Source organism: Petromyzon marinus, chromosome 9 (genome assembly GCF_048934315.1).
Source record: "Petromyzon marinus isolate PM22_M1 ecotype Great Lakes invasive population chromosome 9, UKy_Petmar_22M1.pri1.0, whole genome shotgun sequence".
NCBI classification, from domain to species: Eukaryota; Metazoa; Chordata; class Hyperoartia; order Petromyzontiformes; family Petromyzontidae; genus Petromyzon; species Petromyzon marinus.
This window is the reverse complement of record NC_133675.1, coordinates 12947066-12966865: the sequence shown is the minus strand read 5'-3', so window position 1 is coordinate 12966865 and position 19800 is coordinate 12947066. Positions and strand designations below refer to the sequence as shown.

The 19800-nt window shown below is 44.8% G+C and overlaps 1 protein-coding gene across 1 annotated transcript in view; it reads left to right on the top strand.

Annotated features, from left to right (window-relative positions):
- Positions 1-19800, top strand: part of LOC116940488 (uncharacterized) — a 35255-nt gene that overhangs the window by 9667 nt on the left and 5788 nt on the right. The window contains exons 3-11 of the mRNA XM_032950380.2: positions 6366-7215; positions 11626-11683; positions 12671-12887; positions 14503-14591; positions 15540-15658; positions 17823-17922; positions 18570-18683; positions 19479-19555; positions 19663-19706. Coding sequence (XP_032806271.2) covers positions 6366-7215; positions 11626-11683; positions 12671-12887; positions 14503-14591; positions 15540-15658; positions 17823-17922; positions 18570-18683; positions 19479-19555; positions 19663-19706 — 1668 coding nt within the window. The remainder of the gene's footprint in view (positions 1-6365; positions 7216-11625; positions 11684-12670; positions 12888-14502; positions 14592-15539; positions 15659-17822; positions 17923-18569; positions 18684-19478; positions 19556-19662; positions 19707-19800) is intronic.

Here is a 19800-nt window from a genome sequence, read left to right as displayed (position 1 = left end):
GCGACGGGGGGGCGGGGGGTGTTTCAGGTCGGGCCTGCCCTTTGTGTCTCGTCTGAATGACGCGACACTTATTGAGCGACGGTCAATGCACAAGCGGCATACAGTCAAAAACCCCACCGTGCGAAGTTTCGTGACTCTAGCCCGGTGCGTTGAGACAGACGCACGCCTAGGGTTGCCATCTGTTTCGCATTACGAAGTATTTACAACTTTCTCTCACTGCTCGTCGGTTTAAAACACTCGGTGATTGTGCGTAGCTTTGCTAAGCCACCCGCACCTTCGCAATGGTTGATGGCCACGTCGTGGATTTAAAACTGAGGAAGAAGCATCAAGGCCGAAAAATGTGGACGACAGAAATTTGGTAGCGACCGTAGTTTATGCATGAGGCTGCCCTGTGTTGTACTGTACTTCTATGCTTCCCACCTTCACCAACCTGTGCTGAGGAGGCTTTCGTCCACCGGTAGATTGACAGAAGGGCAACGTGCATGTCATACCAAACCCGTATGATTTTATATACAAGTTGGTGCATACGTGTCCACATGAGGATTTACTGACATTTGTCTGTAGCGTTGTGCATGTGGAAAATATTCATGCTCTGTACCTCATCTGCGTGAATACTTTGTGAATTAACACGACCCCATATCTGGATTGCAAATCAAAACGAATCGTGAAAGTTGTGACCTGGTAAATTCCTTTTTTTTACCACGAGAACATGAATGTGCAATTCCCCTTGTTGAACATTAGGTGGGGTTAGTGAATTGTCACAGCGGATTTCTCACAACTCTCTAGTGTTTGAATACAGTAAAGCAGGAATCTAAAAATCCCCGTTGATATTGGGAACCGTATCGTGTCTGTGGCACAGTGCGGAGGTTGGACTGATAATCCACAATAAAGATTGAGCCGCGACGCAGATTATTGGAGGAATTAGCTGCCCGATTCCATTAATCCGCGATAAATTCACAGATTACGAAGTTGCAAATTTTCTTAGACCCAAATGGTGAAAATCTTCCCTATGGTTCTTATGTTTGAAGGATTTTTTGCAATTAAAAGAACAAACTTCACGTCCAAGTCTTCTACTTAACACGTCACGTTGCTTGACTTTCCCTGCGGCGTTGCATTAGTCCTGCTCCTCGCTTCTACGGATCACGGTTTGTGGGCCGCAGCGGTGTGCCGCGGATTACGGGAAAAGTCACTCGCCGCCAATAATCCGCAAAAATTACAGGGGATTCGCAGATTATTGGAACGCTGATTGTACGAGCTCTGGCGTGTACGGTATTACAGTGAGGGGGAAAAAAGTATTTGATCCCCTGCTGATTTTGTATGTTTGCCCACTGACAAATAAATGATCAGTCTATAAGTTTAATGGTAGGTTTATTTGAACAGTGAGAGACAGAATAACAACAACAAAATCCAGAAAACGCATGTAAAAAATGTTATAAGTTGATTTGCATTTTAATGAGGGAAATACATATTTGACCCCTCTGCAAAACATGACTTAGTACTTGGTGGCAAAACCCTTGTTGGCAATCACAGAGGTCAGACATTTCTTGTAATTGGCCACCAGGTTTGCACACCTCAGGAGGGATTTTGTCCAACTCCTCTTTCCAGATATTCTCCAAGTCATTAAGGTTTCGAGGCTGACGTTTGGCAACGCGAGCCTTCAGCTCCCCCCACATTTTCTATGGGATTAAGGTCTGGAGACTGGCTAGGCCACTCCAGGACCTTAACGTGCTTCTTCGTGAGCCACTCCTTTGTTGCCTTGGCCGTGTGTTTTGGGTCATTGTCATGCTGGAATAACCATCCACGACCCATTTTCAATGCCCTGGCTGAGGGAAGGAGGTTCTCACCCAAGATTTGACGGTACATGGCCCCGTCCATCGTCCCTTTGATGCGGTGAAGTTGTCCTGTCACTTTAGCAGAAAAACACCCCCAAAGCATATTTCCACCTCCATGTTTGACGGTGGGGATGGTGTTCTTGGGGTCATAGGCAGCATTCCTCCTCCTCCAAACATGGCGAGTTGAGTTGATCCTAAGAGCTCCATTTTGGTCTCATCTGACCACAACACTTTCACCCAGTTCTCCTCTGAATCATTCAGATGTTCTTTGGCAAACTTCAGAAGGGCATGCATATGTGCTTTCTTGAGCAGGGGGACCTTGCGGGTGCTGCAGGATTTCAGTCCTTCACGTCGTAGTGTGTTACCAATTGTTTTCTTGGTGACTATGGTCCCAGCTGCCTTGAGATCATTGACAAGATCCTCCCGTGCAGTTCTGGGCTGATTTCTCACCGTTCTCACGATCATTGAAACTCCACGAGGTGAGATCTTGTATGGAGCCCCAGGCCGAGGGAGATTGACAGTTCTTTTGTGTTTCTTCCATTTGCGAATAATCGCACCAACTGTTGTCACCTCACCAAGCTGCTTGGCAATGGTCTTGTAGCCCATTCCAGCCTTGTGTAGGTCTACAATCTTGTCCCTGGCATCCTTGGAGAGCTCTTTGGTTTTGACCATGGTGGAGAGTTTGGAATCTGATTGATTGATTGCTTCTGTGGACAGGTGTCTTTTATACAGGGAACAAGCTGAGATTAGGAGCACTCCTTTTAAGAGTGTGCTCCTAATCTCAGCTCGTTACCTGTATAAAAGACACCTGGGAGCCAGAAATATTTCTGATTTGAGAGGGGGTCAAATACTTATGTCTCTCATTAAAATGCAAATCAATTTATAACATTTTTGACATGCGTTTTTCTGGATTTTGTTGTTGTTATTCTGTCTCACTGTTCAAATAAATACCATTAAAATTATAGACTGATCATTTATTTGTCAGTGGGCAAACGTACAAAATCAGCAGGGGATCACATACTTTTTTCCCTCACTGTACATGTTACTAAAGTCGGAGGCAGTGGTGTAGGTCTGGGCACCGCGGTTCGCACACTGCGCGAAGAATCCAGGGACCCGAGTTTGAATCCCAACATCGATGGTGATATCTGAACAATTTCTGGGTCCCCCCTCACCCACCCACCGCCCTTCACCAACCCGCAGTGACCAACGTGGAGAAGTATGGTCAAACACTCGCTTTGGCCGACAGCACGCGGAGGGATTCACCCAGCAGCGGATTTACAGAAGGGCCGAAATTTTTGCACTTTTCAGTGGCACAGATTAATGTGCGCATGTAAATGTACTATATATACAGTGCAGAATTATTGATGCCAGTTTCTCTCTGATGTAGATGGCCCCATGATGCGTAGGTGCCAGCAAGCAGCACATTGCGCATGAAAGGAGTTAAAGAGCCCTGTGCGCCCTGATTACAATTGCATAAAAGAGTGCTTTCAGAGGCACGCCGCAGATTCTGATCGTTTATTCTTCAGCCTCTCAAGATCGTTTATGCATGCAACATTTTGTTGTGGGATTAATGTGTCAGCGAGCACCACTGGTATTGCTTGGTTCTACGAGGCCAAACCCTATAATGCACAGGGTTATAACAGTCTTGATTTGAAGCTTTCGTGACTGCAGGAATCTTTACTCTTTGGTTCTTTTGGTAAAGTCACTTAGGTATGTTTTATTTTATACCTACGTGACTTTACCGAAAGAACCAAAGAGTGGTTATAACAGTCAAAGCCACTTATTGATAGTCTCGGTGTGTCCGATTTATGCCCAGGTGTCGTGTACGGTATGTTTGTATACGGTACACGACATGCTTGTGTTGGTGGTGGACTTCCATCTGGCAAATCAATAAATGGGCGCTTTACATTTGGTATCATGCTCATGAAGTCCGTGTACACTATGCGCATTGACATCGAACATAATGCAGCACTGCATTTAAATAACGCCTTAATACTCTTTGGTTCTTTCGGTAAAGTCACGTAGGTAGAAATAAAATTAAACAAATCACGACGTTTCGACGCCTTAATCTCATTATGCTTTTAACGCGATCCACGTCGTCTGACTATAATCGATACGCAAGGGCTGTTTTGACACCCGCACGCGTGGATAGCGAGTTTGGAACAGTTAGAAGTCGGTCGTGGCAACGCGAAATGCCGTGTTATCTCTTTTTTTACAGAAGGTACAGAGAGATTCGGGTAATTGGTAACCGGCCAGGTGTGTGTGTATCTTGGGGCAACAGGCGGAGGTAGTGCGAAGCATGTCGTAAGCGGAAAGGTCACTGTTTGGGGCCCACTTCCATCCACGTCGTGAGATCTCTCACGAGGAAATGCGACTCCCACCCCCCTCATGTTGTGCGCTGCTGCTGCTGCTGTGCGTTTGTGAAATATGAACCACGCCGTCAGGAACGTACGGTCCATGAAGCACCGGGTTTGATTTCTCGTGTTGGTGACCATATCGCCAAGCCCATTGGTGTGTGTGTGCGTGTTTTGTGTGTGGTTATGGAACAATGAAAAATAAAACAACACGTTTAATCGGATGTGCAATTTAAATAATTGTCAATTAAAACAAAAATATGACGTGGTTGTCCCATTCTGTAAACGCACTTCTTGGTGCGTTTATAGAACAATTAAAACGTATAATTGGATGTCCTGTTGTTATTTTTGTAATGTAAACATGTCAAAAAAGGTGTTTCTCTCACAAACTATTTAAAAACTTTTTTAAAAACACGCTTTAATGAAATGTACCGCACTAGTAATGGCAGAACTCCACGACTCCAGGAAGTGGCCCCGAGGCTTGCCACAACGTAAGGGACTTTGGTCAATTACAGCCAACATCAGTTGAGCGTGGACAATTAGACCCAAGCCAATATAAAAAAGAGAATGTTTAAAAATCTATAATTATTTTTTTATGATAGAATATAGTATTATCATCAGTTTGACATAAGTTTACCAAGTTTGCAGTCGATACCACATTGGGAAGTGGGTAAAAATTGAGTAACAAGATTAGAGGATCCAACAACAGAGTTAAATAAAAGCGTGTAATCATAAAGTTTGCCATAACGGAGCCGTTGGGAGTTTTTCCGCTGCTTTTATAATTTGTAATATTGCGTAACGCTTCATTAATTCGGCGCAGGCCACGCTGCGTGTATAATTCATGGCGTTGTTCCTGGGCGTGTCGCCCGCCTCCACCCTCGGACCTTATTGCTCCGGCTGGCCGCCTCTTGGAGCCGGGGCTGGGCTGGCTGGGCTGGCTGGGCCGGGTCAGTGTTGTGTTTGTGTTTGAGTGCCGCGGGGTGGTGGGGGGGGCGTGGGAGGCAGTGGACAATCGACTGTCAAACGAGAAATGCGAGGCCACGCGGAGGCTGATGTCACATCCCCGTGTCAGTCGGTGGTGGATGCGCGCATGCACTCACGGAGCCGTTCGTAAAAGTGTAAAGATGGAGCAGCTCCGGGGTAACTTTGCGAGCACGCGAGCACACACGAGCACACACACGTACACGCGCACACACACGTACACGCGCACACGAGCACACACACCGTCGTCTTTGTTTCTTCTCACCACCTTGTGTTGCGCTCTGCTGTTTCGACGTTTAACCCCTTTCCGTTCCGTTGTCCCACTCGGCTCGTGATTTTGCGCGTATTGTGGTGCCTGCGTAGTCTTGACGATGTTTCTCCCCCCCTCCCCCGTCTCGTGTGGTCGGCGTGACGGGTACAGTGCACATTTGTGCTTTTTTTGTCGTGGGAGTGCCCAACTTCGGCCTGTTTAGCTTTCTGCTGTGTGTGAGCAAAACTTCTGTTTGTAGCGAGAGGTGGTGCAGTTTGGTACGGTGCTTTGTTTCAGAGCTCGGGTAATGCCAAACAACAATCGGGTTGTAACTTTGCTGGTAAGTATGCGCGTGACATTAATGTTTTACGTGAAAATGGGAGCATTGTCACGACAGTGCAGTGCTCTGCTTTTATGGCTGCTTAACGCATGCAGTGATGGTTGTTTGAGCGAATATCCTAAGTGTGCCAAAAGTTGACTTAACAGCTGTTACAGTAGTTTACAGAGACTTCGGCTCAAATGGTGGCCACATATTTTGCGCGGTTTGCAAATCTGGTCTCATTTAGGGAACTTTTTATGAACTTTTTTGCCTTTCTACCACGGTAGACTATTTTCAGGTTGCACTGTAAAAAGCTGTACTGTGTATCTGAGAATGATTATTTAATTTCAACAGTAATTTTGGCCGCTTGGCGTTTTCTACTGCACAGTTTATTGGACTGCAAAAGGGAAAAAAATGTTTAACGTGTTTTATTACATTTTCTACGTGAAATGTTAATTTATTTTCCATCGGTAAATCGGTTACGGTGCAATGTCAATACAGTACAGTAATTATCCTCGGTCAATGAAATGTGACCACTGTGACGTCCGTGCTGTTTGTTAATGAGCAAACGAGCGGAGAGTTCGGTGTTTCGCGGGTCGCATGACGAGAGTGGACGCTGCCGTTTTCAGACCCTTCGTTGGACGATGACTCGGAAGACGGGGGTGGTCGAGTCGGCGATTTGAGCGACCAAGAGCTTCCCTCCGACTCGGAGTGTTTCGACACGGACCAGGCCGATGAGACGCTCAAACCCTCACGCCTGAACCTGGACGGTCCACAGGAGCAGGACTGCGAGCCTCCTGCCACCTGCGTCAAAGGTAGCGAGACGCCACGGAGCGACCAGCCGCTCAACGGCGTCGAAGCTGCCGAGTCCCAGTCCGAGTCCACAGAGTCCGAAACGCTCGTATCTGACGGCACGCTGCGAACCGAGGAGACAGACGAGGTGTCGTCGCAAGGGAGCGAGTCTGCTGCGGCCAGAGAGGGCAGCGAGGAGGACATGTCGACGGGGTATTCGCCGTCGCTGGGATCGGCGAAGCCCTGTGGAGACGTCTCCAAAGGCAAAAACAAATCGCCGGAAAAAAGTGCCACGCGACTTGGAGTAAAGAAGCCATCCAGATTCTCAGCCGACCAGAAGTCCGATAGCAATTTAATTACCGCTGGCAATGGACCTCAAATAAAGGGCAATTACATGATGGACTTCAGCAAACTGGAGGACTCCAATTTTAATCCGTTTGCAACAACGTCGCAGTTACCCGGCTCCCCCGTGCCCATGAAGGCGACGCAATCCTTCGACACGGGCGGCCACTGTGACGCGTCGGATTTGCTGGCGGCGAGCGCCAAGCTGCCCGGCGTGCCCCTGCACCGCGAGTCCCCCGACGGGGGAGACGTGGCGGGGGGCGGCAGCGAGGCAGAGTCGGGCGATGGCGAGGACGGCAGCTCCAAGAGCTCGCAGAAGAAGAAGAAGAGAGCTGTCATTAAATCGTGAGTCCATTGATTCGGCCGCGGGTTAATTTTCGGTGGGTTTTTTTTCTGCACACTTTTTCATTGAACTTGCCATGTTTGTCTGTTTATATTCTTTGGAATCTTTGGCCCTTAATATCTTCGGATCTACGAAGCCGAATGAGCTGAAATTTTCTACACACGCAGACTCGCCGGCTCGCGTGACAATTCAAGATTTAATTACAAAAAAAACAGTCAAGGTTCCTGCCCATTGTGGTCCTATTGATGTGTTAAAATAAAATGTACTACTTAATAATCGTACATTTCACCCCCCCCCTTTTTTTAAATCACAAATGGTCGCTTCCACCTACAACGGTTAACGTCTGGTCCAATAACAGCGGCTGTTGCTGGCCAGCCTATGACCAATGAGAGGCGTGCTTCTATCGCCGCTCCTTGTGGCGCCGGAGCGGCCGCTGCACTGCCCTCTTCTTCCTTAGCGAGAGACCAACAAGTACACAACAAACTATTGTTAAATTTTGATTTAAAGCTTTCGTGACTGCAGGGATTCATATTCTTGGTTCTTTTGGTAAAGTCACGTAGAAGGGAAACAAAATAATACAAATGTAAAACAATAAAATTCTCACTTGGAATGGAACTTTCTACAAACAAACTGAGGGCACCCCAATGGGGCTCCCTCCTATCTCCGGTTGGAACCAACATTTTCATGGAGAAATTTGAGACTGACGCCATCCAGACTGCCACTCTACGCCCAACCTTTTTGGAAGAGGTACATGGATGACACTTTTGTCATCTGGCCACATGGCCGGCCTGCTCTAGACCAATTCTTCCACCACATCAATTCCATACACCCAGTTTAACACGTAGGCTTTCGCGACCAATATTATTCATAATAAAGGTTTTTGGGTTAGATCGTGTTATTTATAAATGTGTCGTAACCCTCCACCACCTGACACGGCCAATCAGCAAAAAAAGTGCCACGTTGACAAAAAACAATTAGTTCACTACTTTAACCCACCGGTGTGTTGCAGTGAATCCACAACATTTACAGTTTGAATACTACGTTTCGGTGGTAATTACATTCAGCATCATCGGGCAATTCGCCAGAATGGTAAAGCCCTCACTTGCTCCCGGTCTTAAATAGAGCAGCAGGGTGACGTCATCATTTAACTCATTCAGGTGCAGTAATTATATAATCGATTGGTAATCAATCAATGGTTATGATTAGTAATGAGTTGTAATGTTATTGTGAATATATGCTACGTTAGTAATCCGTTAATTAGTATGTGTTTCCCCTATAAGGAATTGTAATATGTATTATTTAATAATGCGCTTCCAAGCCGCACTAAGCCTATAGCTATCAGAGCGATTAAAGTTATTTTTATTTCTCTCAATTTCAATGGATTCTCTAATTAGTCTTTGCCAGTAATAGTTTTACACAACACTTCAACGTTATTAAAATCAATTGAGTGTCCTTGTTGACAAGCATGTTCTGCCACTGCCGACAGTTGTGTTTGAGATAATTTAATATTTCTTTGGTGTTCTTTTAGTCTTATGCTGATGTTACGTCCCGTCTGTCCAATATAGCATCTGCCACATAAATAATTAATCCGATATACACCTTCTGTTGATAATTTAGGTAATTCGTCTTTAGTTCAAGATACTAGTTTTTGAATTTTGTCTACTGTATCAAATATTACTGTATGTTTTGCTTTTGCAAAACACGGGCTAATTTGTCAGTTACTCCTGAGATATATGGAATTTTAATTGTTTTACCAATCTGATCGCTTTCAGTAGTGTTGCTTTGCGATCGTGATTTGCCATTCAGTGCTCTATTAATTTGAGTATTATTGTAGCCATTCTGTCGTAATGCTTCTTTAACGTGTTTGATCTCTCTCACCAGACTTTCACCATCTGACACTGTTTTAGCCCGATGTATGAGTGTCTTGATAAGAGAGGATTTCTGAGCTAGATGATGATGCGAATCTGCATTCAGATAGGCATCAGTGTGCATTTGCTTTCTGTAAACGCTGTGTTATTTTACTGTTTAGGCCATGTCCAAGCAAAATATCTAGGAACGGGAGTGTGTTATTCACCTCCATTTCCATGGTGAACTGTATGGCCGGGTTTTATGCATTGAGATGATTTAGAAAATCATTAAGAGTATCTATCCATACACCCAGCCATCAGATTTACCATGGAAGTCGAAAAGGATGGCAAGCTTCCTTTTTTGAATGTTCTAATAAAAAAGAGACCTGATGGTTCAATGAGCCACTCTGTCTATAGGAAAGCTACCCATACGGATGCTTACCTGAAACCGGATTCCCACCACCATCCATCCCAGAAGAATTCCCTCATCAAGACTCTGCACCATAGAGCCCAATGCATATCCGACCAGGAACACATAGCCAGTGAACTCAAGCACGTACACCAAGCTCTTAAGGCTAATGGTTACTCCGACTACACAATCCGCAAAGATGTCACTCCAACCATGAAGAAGGACCCTCTTGAGGAGCCTTTCAAAACCATCACTTTACCCTACATTGCGGGGATCACAAAAAAGATCTCCAAAATCTTGAATGAACACAAGATCCAGGTCCGATTCAACACATTACATAAAATCCGTGATCTGGTTCCGTCTGTAAAAGATGTGATTCCGGACATACAGTACCCTGGTGTCTACAAACTAAGTTGCCTCTGTGGTAGTAGTTACATTGGAGAAATAAAACGACATATCTCGGACCGCATTCGTGAACACAAAGCAGACCTAAAACACGGTAGGACCAACACCTCGGCCGTGGCAGATCACTGTTATAATTCAGTAGGCTCACATGACATTGACTTCGCCAAGACAGGTTCTTTGCAAGCCATCTGGCTACCATGAGAGATTCGTTCATGAGGCTATCCACATATACAAACACAGAGACAATTTCAACCAGGAAGATGGATTCTGGCTTAGCAATCATTGGAAAGATTTGATAAACCATTTCGGGTCTTAATTGATTGTTCACGCTTACGGTGGCTTTCAGACCGCATCCATCATTTTCGTCTCCCCCTCCTCTTTTCTGAACATAGATGGACCCGTCCATCTGAACAAACTGTCAAATCTCTCTCCATGGTGCTAACGTTAAAAATAACCTCCACTTTTTTCAAATTTTCTTGCTGTGGTTTTCACACCTGATGATGATTGCTTGTGCTGCAGTCGAAACGTCGTGAGAATTTTATTGTTTTATATTTTTATTATTTTATTGTTTCCCTTCAACGTGACTTTACCGAAAGAACCAAGAATAAGAAACTATTGTTAGGTAATAAGCAAACAAGATTTCAATGCATGCATACTTTTATTTGCACTCAAAAGTAGAAAATGCATTACAGTATTTTGAACCCGGAATTAATCAAATTTGATGCGCTCAAAAAATTAGGTGGTTTCCTTTCGATGTGTAGAATTTTCTTTATGCGAGCCACCCTGCTTTTATTGAGCACTTCAACATTTGTTTAATTCCAGGGTCTAAAGCATTTATTTTCTACTTTTAATAATAATCCAAATGTATAATGCGTATTCTATTCTGGGATCCCAATGCGTATAAAAGTGTGTGCATTGCGAAGGTATTTTTCTTACCATATTTTTTTGGTTCTCAATTTAGTAAATCGTTCACAAAACGAGCACCCGTTTCCTGCTGATGTGTTTCCGCGTATTTTTGTTCGGCATGGTGGTGTCCAATGTTTTTTCCGCTCCACGTCCTGGAAGGCTTGTTCAGGAACTGATCGGAGCAGCTCACTTTTTTGTTCCTCCTCGGTTTATACCGAAGAGAAAAATGCCATCATTGAAAGGACACCCATGCTTTTTTTCCAGCACCGATTAACATTCGTGGTTCTAAATCAAAGGCCCTAATCGGCAAAAGTATAAATTGATGATTAACTTAGAGCAACCGGCTTGCGCGTGAAGAACACAAAGGGCTTGCCTATATGAAAGTTAGGCCCGTATGTAGTGCTATGCAGTTTGTCTTATAAGACAAGACGTTTTGCTTTCGTGATATCTTCCTTTGACTAAGTTAACTCGTGCACACAGCACGCTTTGTAAGAAACTGCGCGTTGTCGTATTTGTCACCATGCCATTGTCTCGCAACCAATGCCTTTCTGTGTGTTTATTCGTCGTAAAGTTCCGTTCAGTGCCACTCTATGTTTAAGTATCTTGGCGGTTCTGTTTGTCTGCGGGGGGGGGGGGGGGGACAGCCTCGCCCTCGGCAACAGTATCGTCCGAAACTATTTCTCCTCAAATCGACCGTCAAACAGACGCATACTCACTTTCCCATGATAAAGAGTGCACGGGTGTGGAGAGTGGTTTGGAGATGAGGGGACAGTTATAGTTGATGGTGAAGGATGTGAGTGAGGGCGCGTACCTTGTGCTGCTCATGAATTCTACTGTGTCAGCAGAGCTACATTCCGAGTGAAGAACCGGTTCAGAAACGCGTCGACCTCCGACAACGCCCAGGTATATATTTTCTGCGCGAGTTTTGAATGTTTATCCAAAAGAGAATACACGCTCCAGTGCAGATGAACATTATATTGTGTTTCGGGGCGTGTATCTGGCATGGTTGTTAATCACGTGTGCAGGATGATTTCCAGATGTGCAAGAGGTGAACCATCTGTAGATACCCCACGCATTTCAAATGACCCCCCTGACTTCTCAACAGATGAAATATCGTGAATGTTATGGGTCCCTATCGTTGGGGAGAGTTAAACGATTTTAATATTTGTATCAAGATTGGTTGAAGACAGAGAGGGTGTTTTTAGATGAAATACTGTTTTCTCTAATTGCTTTGTTTAGTGCGCTGGCTATGAACGGATCGCTGTACTTTGTAGACTGTTTTAGAAAACTGAATTCATATGCCTTGATATATTCTACGAACAAACTTTCCCCACACCTTTCTCATTTCGTTTACAATTTTTGATGCGTGAAAATGAATTGGCATTGCGTCTACAAACAGCCCCACCTATAGTGAATACTTTTTATGGAAAACTATTAAGGATTAAGGAATTTCAATACCATGTTCACCATGGAGTTTGTTTTGGCAATACTTCACCATGCTGGTCATTGATAACACGGTTGGCTACATACATTCATGTCCAGTTCCCCAAACCGGTTTACGTATCACTTGCCCCCGCTGTTAGCCACGGCCAGGAATTAAACTCGGATTGCAACCTTTATAGTCCAGTATGCTAATAACCACTGTTCTGCAGCTTGATAAATACTACACTTATTATAATTCAGCGTTGTTGTTGTACAGCGGTATAGCGGTTGGCCCTTAACCATAGCTTCGTGACATTCCTGCAACGCTTATAGTTGGAGATGAGCACCGTCCAACAGAGTTGTTGATACTTCGTTGCACATATGGCCTCCCACATGTGAACACGTCTCATCGACATCGTGCCACTGTACACCCCCACTCTCTGCTGCTGCTGCTGCTGCTGGCCATAGGACCCAGCCCTCGACCTGGATGCCGACGCAGCCATGGCAGCCCTCGCCACAGACGAAGAGAAAATGCAACGCGCGTCGTCGGCCACCGCTGCCAATGCCACGGCCTTCTCGCTCGATGGTCATTCGGCAGAGACCACGCCGGGGGCACCGGACGCCGCCCGGCAGGACGAGGCCGTCTTGTGCGCCGCGAGAAACGGAAATTTGTCGCCGGCTCCTGGTACTGCCCCCGCTGCCCTCACCCGAAAAGCTTTTTTGGCTTGATGTTTTGTTTTAGCGTGTGGGAAAGAGTCGTGCTTAGAGGGAGGTGGTGCAACGAGGCAGGGTAAGGAGTGTGTATAATGGGTTTTGATTGTTCATGAGCAATAGCTGCTGGATGAAGGCTCTCTCCCAAAGTTGCGGCCATCCTTAAAGGTCAACAATCCTTGGATTGTTACCGTCTCCGGATAATGGCTCATCTCTTATTTCAGGAAACTTCCGTTTCACGTCACGTGTTTTAACACTCAAAGTAATTGGTCAGACATTCTAAGCAGGACCCGCCTCAAGAAGCGCAATAAGAAGTGTCAGGTTTTCTCTAAGTAATTATTGTTATGATGGGGTGAGCCATGCAGCAGTGGTTCACCCACTTTGCTTATAATTCCAGCGACCTCTCTGCTTTAGTCATGGCCATAGCTGGCATCGGTAGCGAGTAACATCTGATCCGTTCCTCCGTCTCCCACCTTTCCCCAATCCATCTTGACCCTCTTGGTGAAGTATGGTCAATCAACTCCCATGACTGGCAAGTTGTGGGAAGGAAGGCCTTCATCCAGCAGTGAATTGTCAAAGGGTTGTAAGTGATTGTCATGAAGAATAAATGTTGTTTATATTGCAGTGTTCCATTTTGACTCGGCATTATTAATACTAATATTAATATTTGACAAAAAGCATCGGATTACTAAGTAATGCACAAATTGGCCTTGCTTAATTTGAAAAGCTGCGTAACTTTTATTGAGCTTGCAGAATACAAGTTCTGCATGTGCCATTGTGTAAATGTTAACTGCTAAGTTTGCAGCGAGGGGAGCTGATTGTTGGAGGTACTGTCTAGAAACCTGAAACAAGCTCTTGGCCATGGAATTTAATAAGTGGACTCTGAGCTTTGATGTTCATTAGAAAAGTAATGTGTATGTCTTGTATGCAGCGATGAGTGCATGTCTAGTGCAGCGAAATGTTCATTGAGCTACACTCGGGAGCAGAAGTTTTTTAATGGCTCACTAGTTTGCTTTTAGACCTTTTGGACCCAAGTCAACAGTGAATCTCATTTATCATCGCTAAATACACGGGTACCCTTAATAGTGGCAACTTGTTCTTAATTGCACTTAGGTCACTTCCCTCCCTCCAGCAAAAAAAATAATTTGCATTTGTTTTGCGCAGCTTTTGATGTTTAAATTGTATCATTTAATTATTTGAGTTGTACCGCTCTGTGACAAATGTTTGCGGATGTTTCACCGATGGTTAATTATTGACAAGTGTTGGCATGAGTGTCGTCTTGGCACAAAAAAATGTGCCTGAATACAGGGACGGTTTGGTGCCGAGGCTTTTCAAATGTGTCTCAATGACGTTATTTTGTCAACACATGAAAAAAAAGTACAACAGGAGCCCTTGATTTCACTCTTCAGGGTAATCGTGCACGTCACTCATATGATGGCCCCTAAACTTGTTCATGTTCATGGGACGCTCGGAACCGGTGACTCTGCTAGCTTGGAGATTCCTGGCAGTACCCGCGTCTGCTGCCAGGTCCGTGAGTCTCGTGTGCCTTTCCCCTGCCCCCCCCCCCCTCCCGCCATGCGGCTCGCTAGCAGGCAAACGAGCAGAGGCATCGGGCGCCCCAGCCATGCCAAGCGGAGGCCAGATGCTGGAGATTGACTACCTGGAGCAGTTCGGAATGGTAATTCGCCCAAACACGGCACACGGCCAGATCGGACTGCAAACAGATCGGTGTGAGGCTTGGTGTGAGGCTTGAGACGTGATCGGGCGTTACAATGTGCAGTCGGTTGAACGTCTGATTTATTGCTCACGCCAGCTGCGGCAGTTTGGCTCTGTAAGATCATGGTGATTTTTGTGTACAATTACGTCATCTGTTCAAAAAGAAATCTGCTCTAAAGCCCCCCCCCCCCCGTGTGTTGTGAGTCATGTTTGGAGAGAGAGTGCCGCCGTCTGGTGTTACAAATTACACTGGTTAGGGCTAAATGAGGTAAAGAATAGTACTTTTTAATGTAAAGTTTTATTTAAAGCTTTCGTGACTGCAGGGATTCATATTCTTGGTTCTTTCGGTAAAGTCACGTAGAAGGGAAACAATAAAATAATAAAAATACTTTTTAATGTAGTTAAGCAAGACCTGTTGCTAGTTCAAATTCGTTGAAAAATAAATCTTACTATGAAGCATTGGTGTGTTTGGAGCGTGTTGTTTTTTGGTAAGTTTAGTGTTTAGTATAACTTGTTAAGCAGTTTACGCAAATTTGAATTATTTTATTTACATAGCATCTGAATCCAGCAGTATCTCAAGATGCTGGAGTACAACATGTGCATATTATAGCCATACATGTTCTAAGTTGTTTACATTCAGACAAATCTTAAAAATCCACTTTTAATTAAACCAATTATATCCTTACAACACATTGATGTGAGCACTGCACTGCGGTCACTAATTCTGGCACCAGCCGCGTGTCATCATCCGGCTCCCACAGTCATTCACCCAGCAGGCTGCGTGAACACTATCGCACACACCCACACGGGCACATTGCTCCTAGCTGCTGTTTGATTCCACCAAGTTTGTTATTAATCCGTTTTTGTCTTGGGTTCGTTTTGTTTGTTGCTGATTTGGTGCGCTGTGCAGAGTGGCTTCACGGAGTCGGACTTGAGGAAGCAATCGCTCTTCGTGAAGTTTGACCCACTGCTGGCAGACGACCCCAAGGCCTTACCTCGTCCGGTCACCAAGAGGCGGCAGAATGACAGGCAGGTTTCTGTGCCCCCCCCCCTCTCTCTGCTCGAGAAGAAACAGGGACTGCCCTTGGTGCACCGTACTGTCCATTCACTGTGTGTGCTTTTATAATGCGGGGTGCCACGGTGGCGAGATGTTCACTTCCTCGTCTGACACCTGTTGTATATTTGGAGTTTGCGTGTCTCTCTCTATCCCCGTGGTCGCTTGGATTATTTTCCAGGTCCTCTGGTTTTACCCTCCACATTTAGAATCAACGTACGTTTAGAGTATTCGGCTGCTATACATTTCTGTGCGTAAAGCCACTTTGTTGAGCTATCATTTGTGGGCAGGTCCCTTCTGAAAAAAGATCGACATCGCTCAGTGGGCCTTAGCTGGTAAAACAAAAATAGTTTCGTTTTAATGTTTTTATTTGCTTTGCCACAAGGGTCCCATAATGTAGCCTTGTTGTCTTCAGCACACGCAGGTTTGTTGTCATTATGGGTTCCGTGGATTATTGCGTATTGGAAAGGTGACCTTGACGTTATGGGGGGTGTGTACCACAACACATTACACGTTGTGACAACATCTCATTTTGCAGTTGAATAAAATGTGCCGTAACAAGCAATACTCCATCACCCCGTGGCCCGTTGGAGCGTGCGCAACTCTTTGGAATCCCGACGCTGTGGAAAAAAAGTGCTTGTATGCACATTGTTTTATACCCTCCCCCTCTTACTTTCACCACTTGTGTGCCCATGTACATTTTGTTGGATAATGAACTTTAACCACACCACCGAAGGTTTCTCATGAAATACACACGCACCAACACTGTAACAAAAAAAGTACTGTTACGCTATGAATCGATACTTGGCGTTGTCACGTGTTATAGACATGAGGTCATCTGAATGAGGCAATCAAAACATGTTCCAAGCCATGATGTCATTGTGCAGTGAACTCCACCCATTATTAGAGTCGTCGTCGAACAATCTCCCCAACATTGAACAATGGCAATAGTAATCATGTAACAAGTTTATAGAGCACCTTTAATCGCAAGTTGTCTGAAGGCTATTTACAATCCATAAACGGTAATAAACCCGCAAGACTATAACAGGAAAAAATATATAACTTTAAAACAGGAGAGATTGTTGACTAAATAATGATGATGATAATAAAAGCCATACCTATTAATTAAATGTAAAAACAACACAATTTGTCTGACAATGTGATTTTTAAATACGTTAATTGTTTGTGAGTGAGGTCCATAGATGAGGTTCATAGAAGTAGAAATCTGTCACGGACATGTGCAGTACCTTTTTACTGCCACATAGTGCAGCACAGTAATTGTATAGAGTTGATTAACTTTACACTCATTGTACTCTTCTTGTCCACCACATTTACTCCGAAAGAAGACTTGGCACTCTGTGTGAATATTAATTGGCTCCATGTGTCAGTTAACTCCCTTTTTAAAAAAAATTGTGACATCTGATAAAGTTCCCTGCAGTATTTTGCTACACAATGGAATTCGATTAGCCTCGGCGGGCGCTCATTAGATGAAACTGTGCATGTCCAGCCTCATGATATAATTCGAGTGTCAAACCTACAATGTAAAATGGGCCGTTATGCAAGGAGTATTATTTCAGTGTAACTGAACTACGATTGTTAGTTTTAATGCTGCAACCACAGGTATGGAATGCACCTGGGGGTGCAATTTGAGAATTGTGGCTCCATGCATGGTGATTGGGTGTGGTCCTATAGCTCAGCTCTGCCGTTCGTGCTTTGCTGCCAAGCTCCAAAAACTACAGTGTATCATAACGCTCATCCGGTGGTGTTGTTCCACCGATGGAATTAAAAGTTTCACGGTGATCCTGGTCGTCCACTGCTATCTGATTTCAATGCAGCGTCCATCACCTGTGCCTGTTTCTTCTCCACGAGGTGGGCTGCTGCTGTTGCTGATTATATTTATTTTGTTGTTGCTACGTGAATTAGTCACGTTGGTAGTATTAGGTATGGTGGTGTGTTTGCAGTGCACTTTTCTTTTCAAACAGATAACATTGTGTCGACTTTTCGAACAACAAAACGATGACAGTCTAACCTTAAAAAGGAAACTTAACTAACAAACAGATAAAACATTGCGTGAATGGGTGCCACCTGCCCAGGAGGTCTTTCACTGAAGCTCGGTGTCTGTACGTATGTGTTACGCAGGCCCAGTGAAGAGGCTGCGGAATCCGGACAAAGTGTGGCCGGTGCAATCGCTACAGCGAAGGTGGATCTGCTCTCCGTATCACCTGATAAGGTGTTACAGGTGAGCTTTGTTAAGGATCTCGCACCATTGTGATGTTATCTGTCTTGTGCCAAACCTACATTGCAACTCTGACCATGCTTTTGAGTGTTGTTTTCTTGGTAAAACTGCACTAAACGTTACCAATGATGATAACCTTAATTTACGATTGCAGTAATTGATTTCGTGCCATTTTTAAGGTAGCTTCAGTAAACCGTTGTTAAACGTGAGTTTTGTTTAAACTATCTTGGTTGGTTTATAAAGATGTGGTGAGGTGAATGGGCATGTTTGGTTGTCCATAGATTTGATGGTGTACTCTTAACACAAGCTATAGAGCACCACATTCACTAACACGTTTTTGTTCTTCATCAAGGCATGTGACTCGTCGTCAGTTTAAACATCGCGAGTCACAACATTGGCACCGTTGTATCTTTTTATTCGTTTTTTTCCACGATGTGCGTTTCCCACAATGCAGCGAGCCAGGCATGCTTTGAATAACACAATGCCCGTGTCGACCTTCACTTGAGCCAAGTGTATAACGAGGCAGCAATATCTTGTGTATCCACTGTACTTGCCTTGTGCCATTTAACTTCTGTTGTGATTGCCATTTGCAATGCACAGTATTGATCCGTTTTACCGCTCTTGCGTTTTTTTTTTAATTGACCTGGCAGTGTCTGGAGAGGGTAGCGAGCACGCCCGCCGCTCTGGACGGTGACACGATCGTGGAGGTCCTCAAGTACAGCCAGCGCGACATGGACACGGCACTCAAGGCAGCCAGGGACAAGGTGGTGGCACACGCCTGCCCGTGGACCACCACACAAAAGCCATACTTTCCATTTGAAATAACATGGACAGCCCTTTGTTAATCCAGTGCTGGATTTAATGCTTCCCCGCCAACATCGACAGCCCTTTGTTAATCCACTGCTGAATTAATGCTTCCCCCCGTGGCGCCACGTCGGCCGTGGGGGATGTTGGACCAAACGTCACCACGCCCCGTGGTCTGTCTAGGTTGGTAACAGGCAGATACATCACGATGTCAGCCGTGGCCAGGAATCGAATTGCGGCCCAGTGCTGGGTTCGTAGCGCAGTTCGCTAACCACTGGTCTCACTGTTCCACCCCTAGCCTGCATTCAAATATAAAATTATACAACATTTGTACCGGATATGTGTGATAAACACCTGCCTAACGTGAGTAAAATATGCAGACCAGTTTGGTGTTTGATTTGGAAAATGTATATTGGTCGAACCATTCATGTTTTTGTATAGCTGCGTATATAAGTACAGTCTATTCATTTCAGCAGTGTCAGCATGACTTGGCTATAGTTTAAGCCTGACTGAAAGAGGTAATCTGTGTGGTATCTGTGAACAGTGTCACTGGTTATATAATTGATGTGATACACGAGCACAATTACAATTGTGTTTTTTTTTCTCCATTTGGTGTTGCTCTCAAAGTTGATATACAGAATCCACATTATGTTGTGCTGCTCTTCTGCACGCAACAAGAAATGCATGTTAAATGGAAGCATCAGTTTGGCCTCCGCTGGGAAATGGATTCTAAATGAAGCTCATGTTTTCCGTAGAATGTTACTGTGGATCAGGAAGCAACCGTGTGGAAAGAGAAATGCAGAGAAGCAGAGGAGAAGCTGGAGGCGATGAGGTGAGGGACCTCCAGTCTTAGCTTAATTTCAAATTGAATGCTGGAATAATTTTAACAGGTGCATACATTTGCAAATGGTTAACATTTCCAATTCCTGTGTCTTTCAGAAAGCTCCTTAAGGAGTATGAAGTGGCGATGGCGCAGATGATGGGTAAGTTTTTATTTTTTTATTTATATTTTAAATTTGTACATGAAACTTGGATCTCTTACTAGCAGTTTCCAGGCAGCTTTCGGATTGAAATATA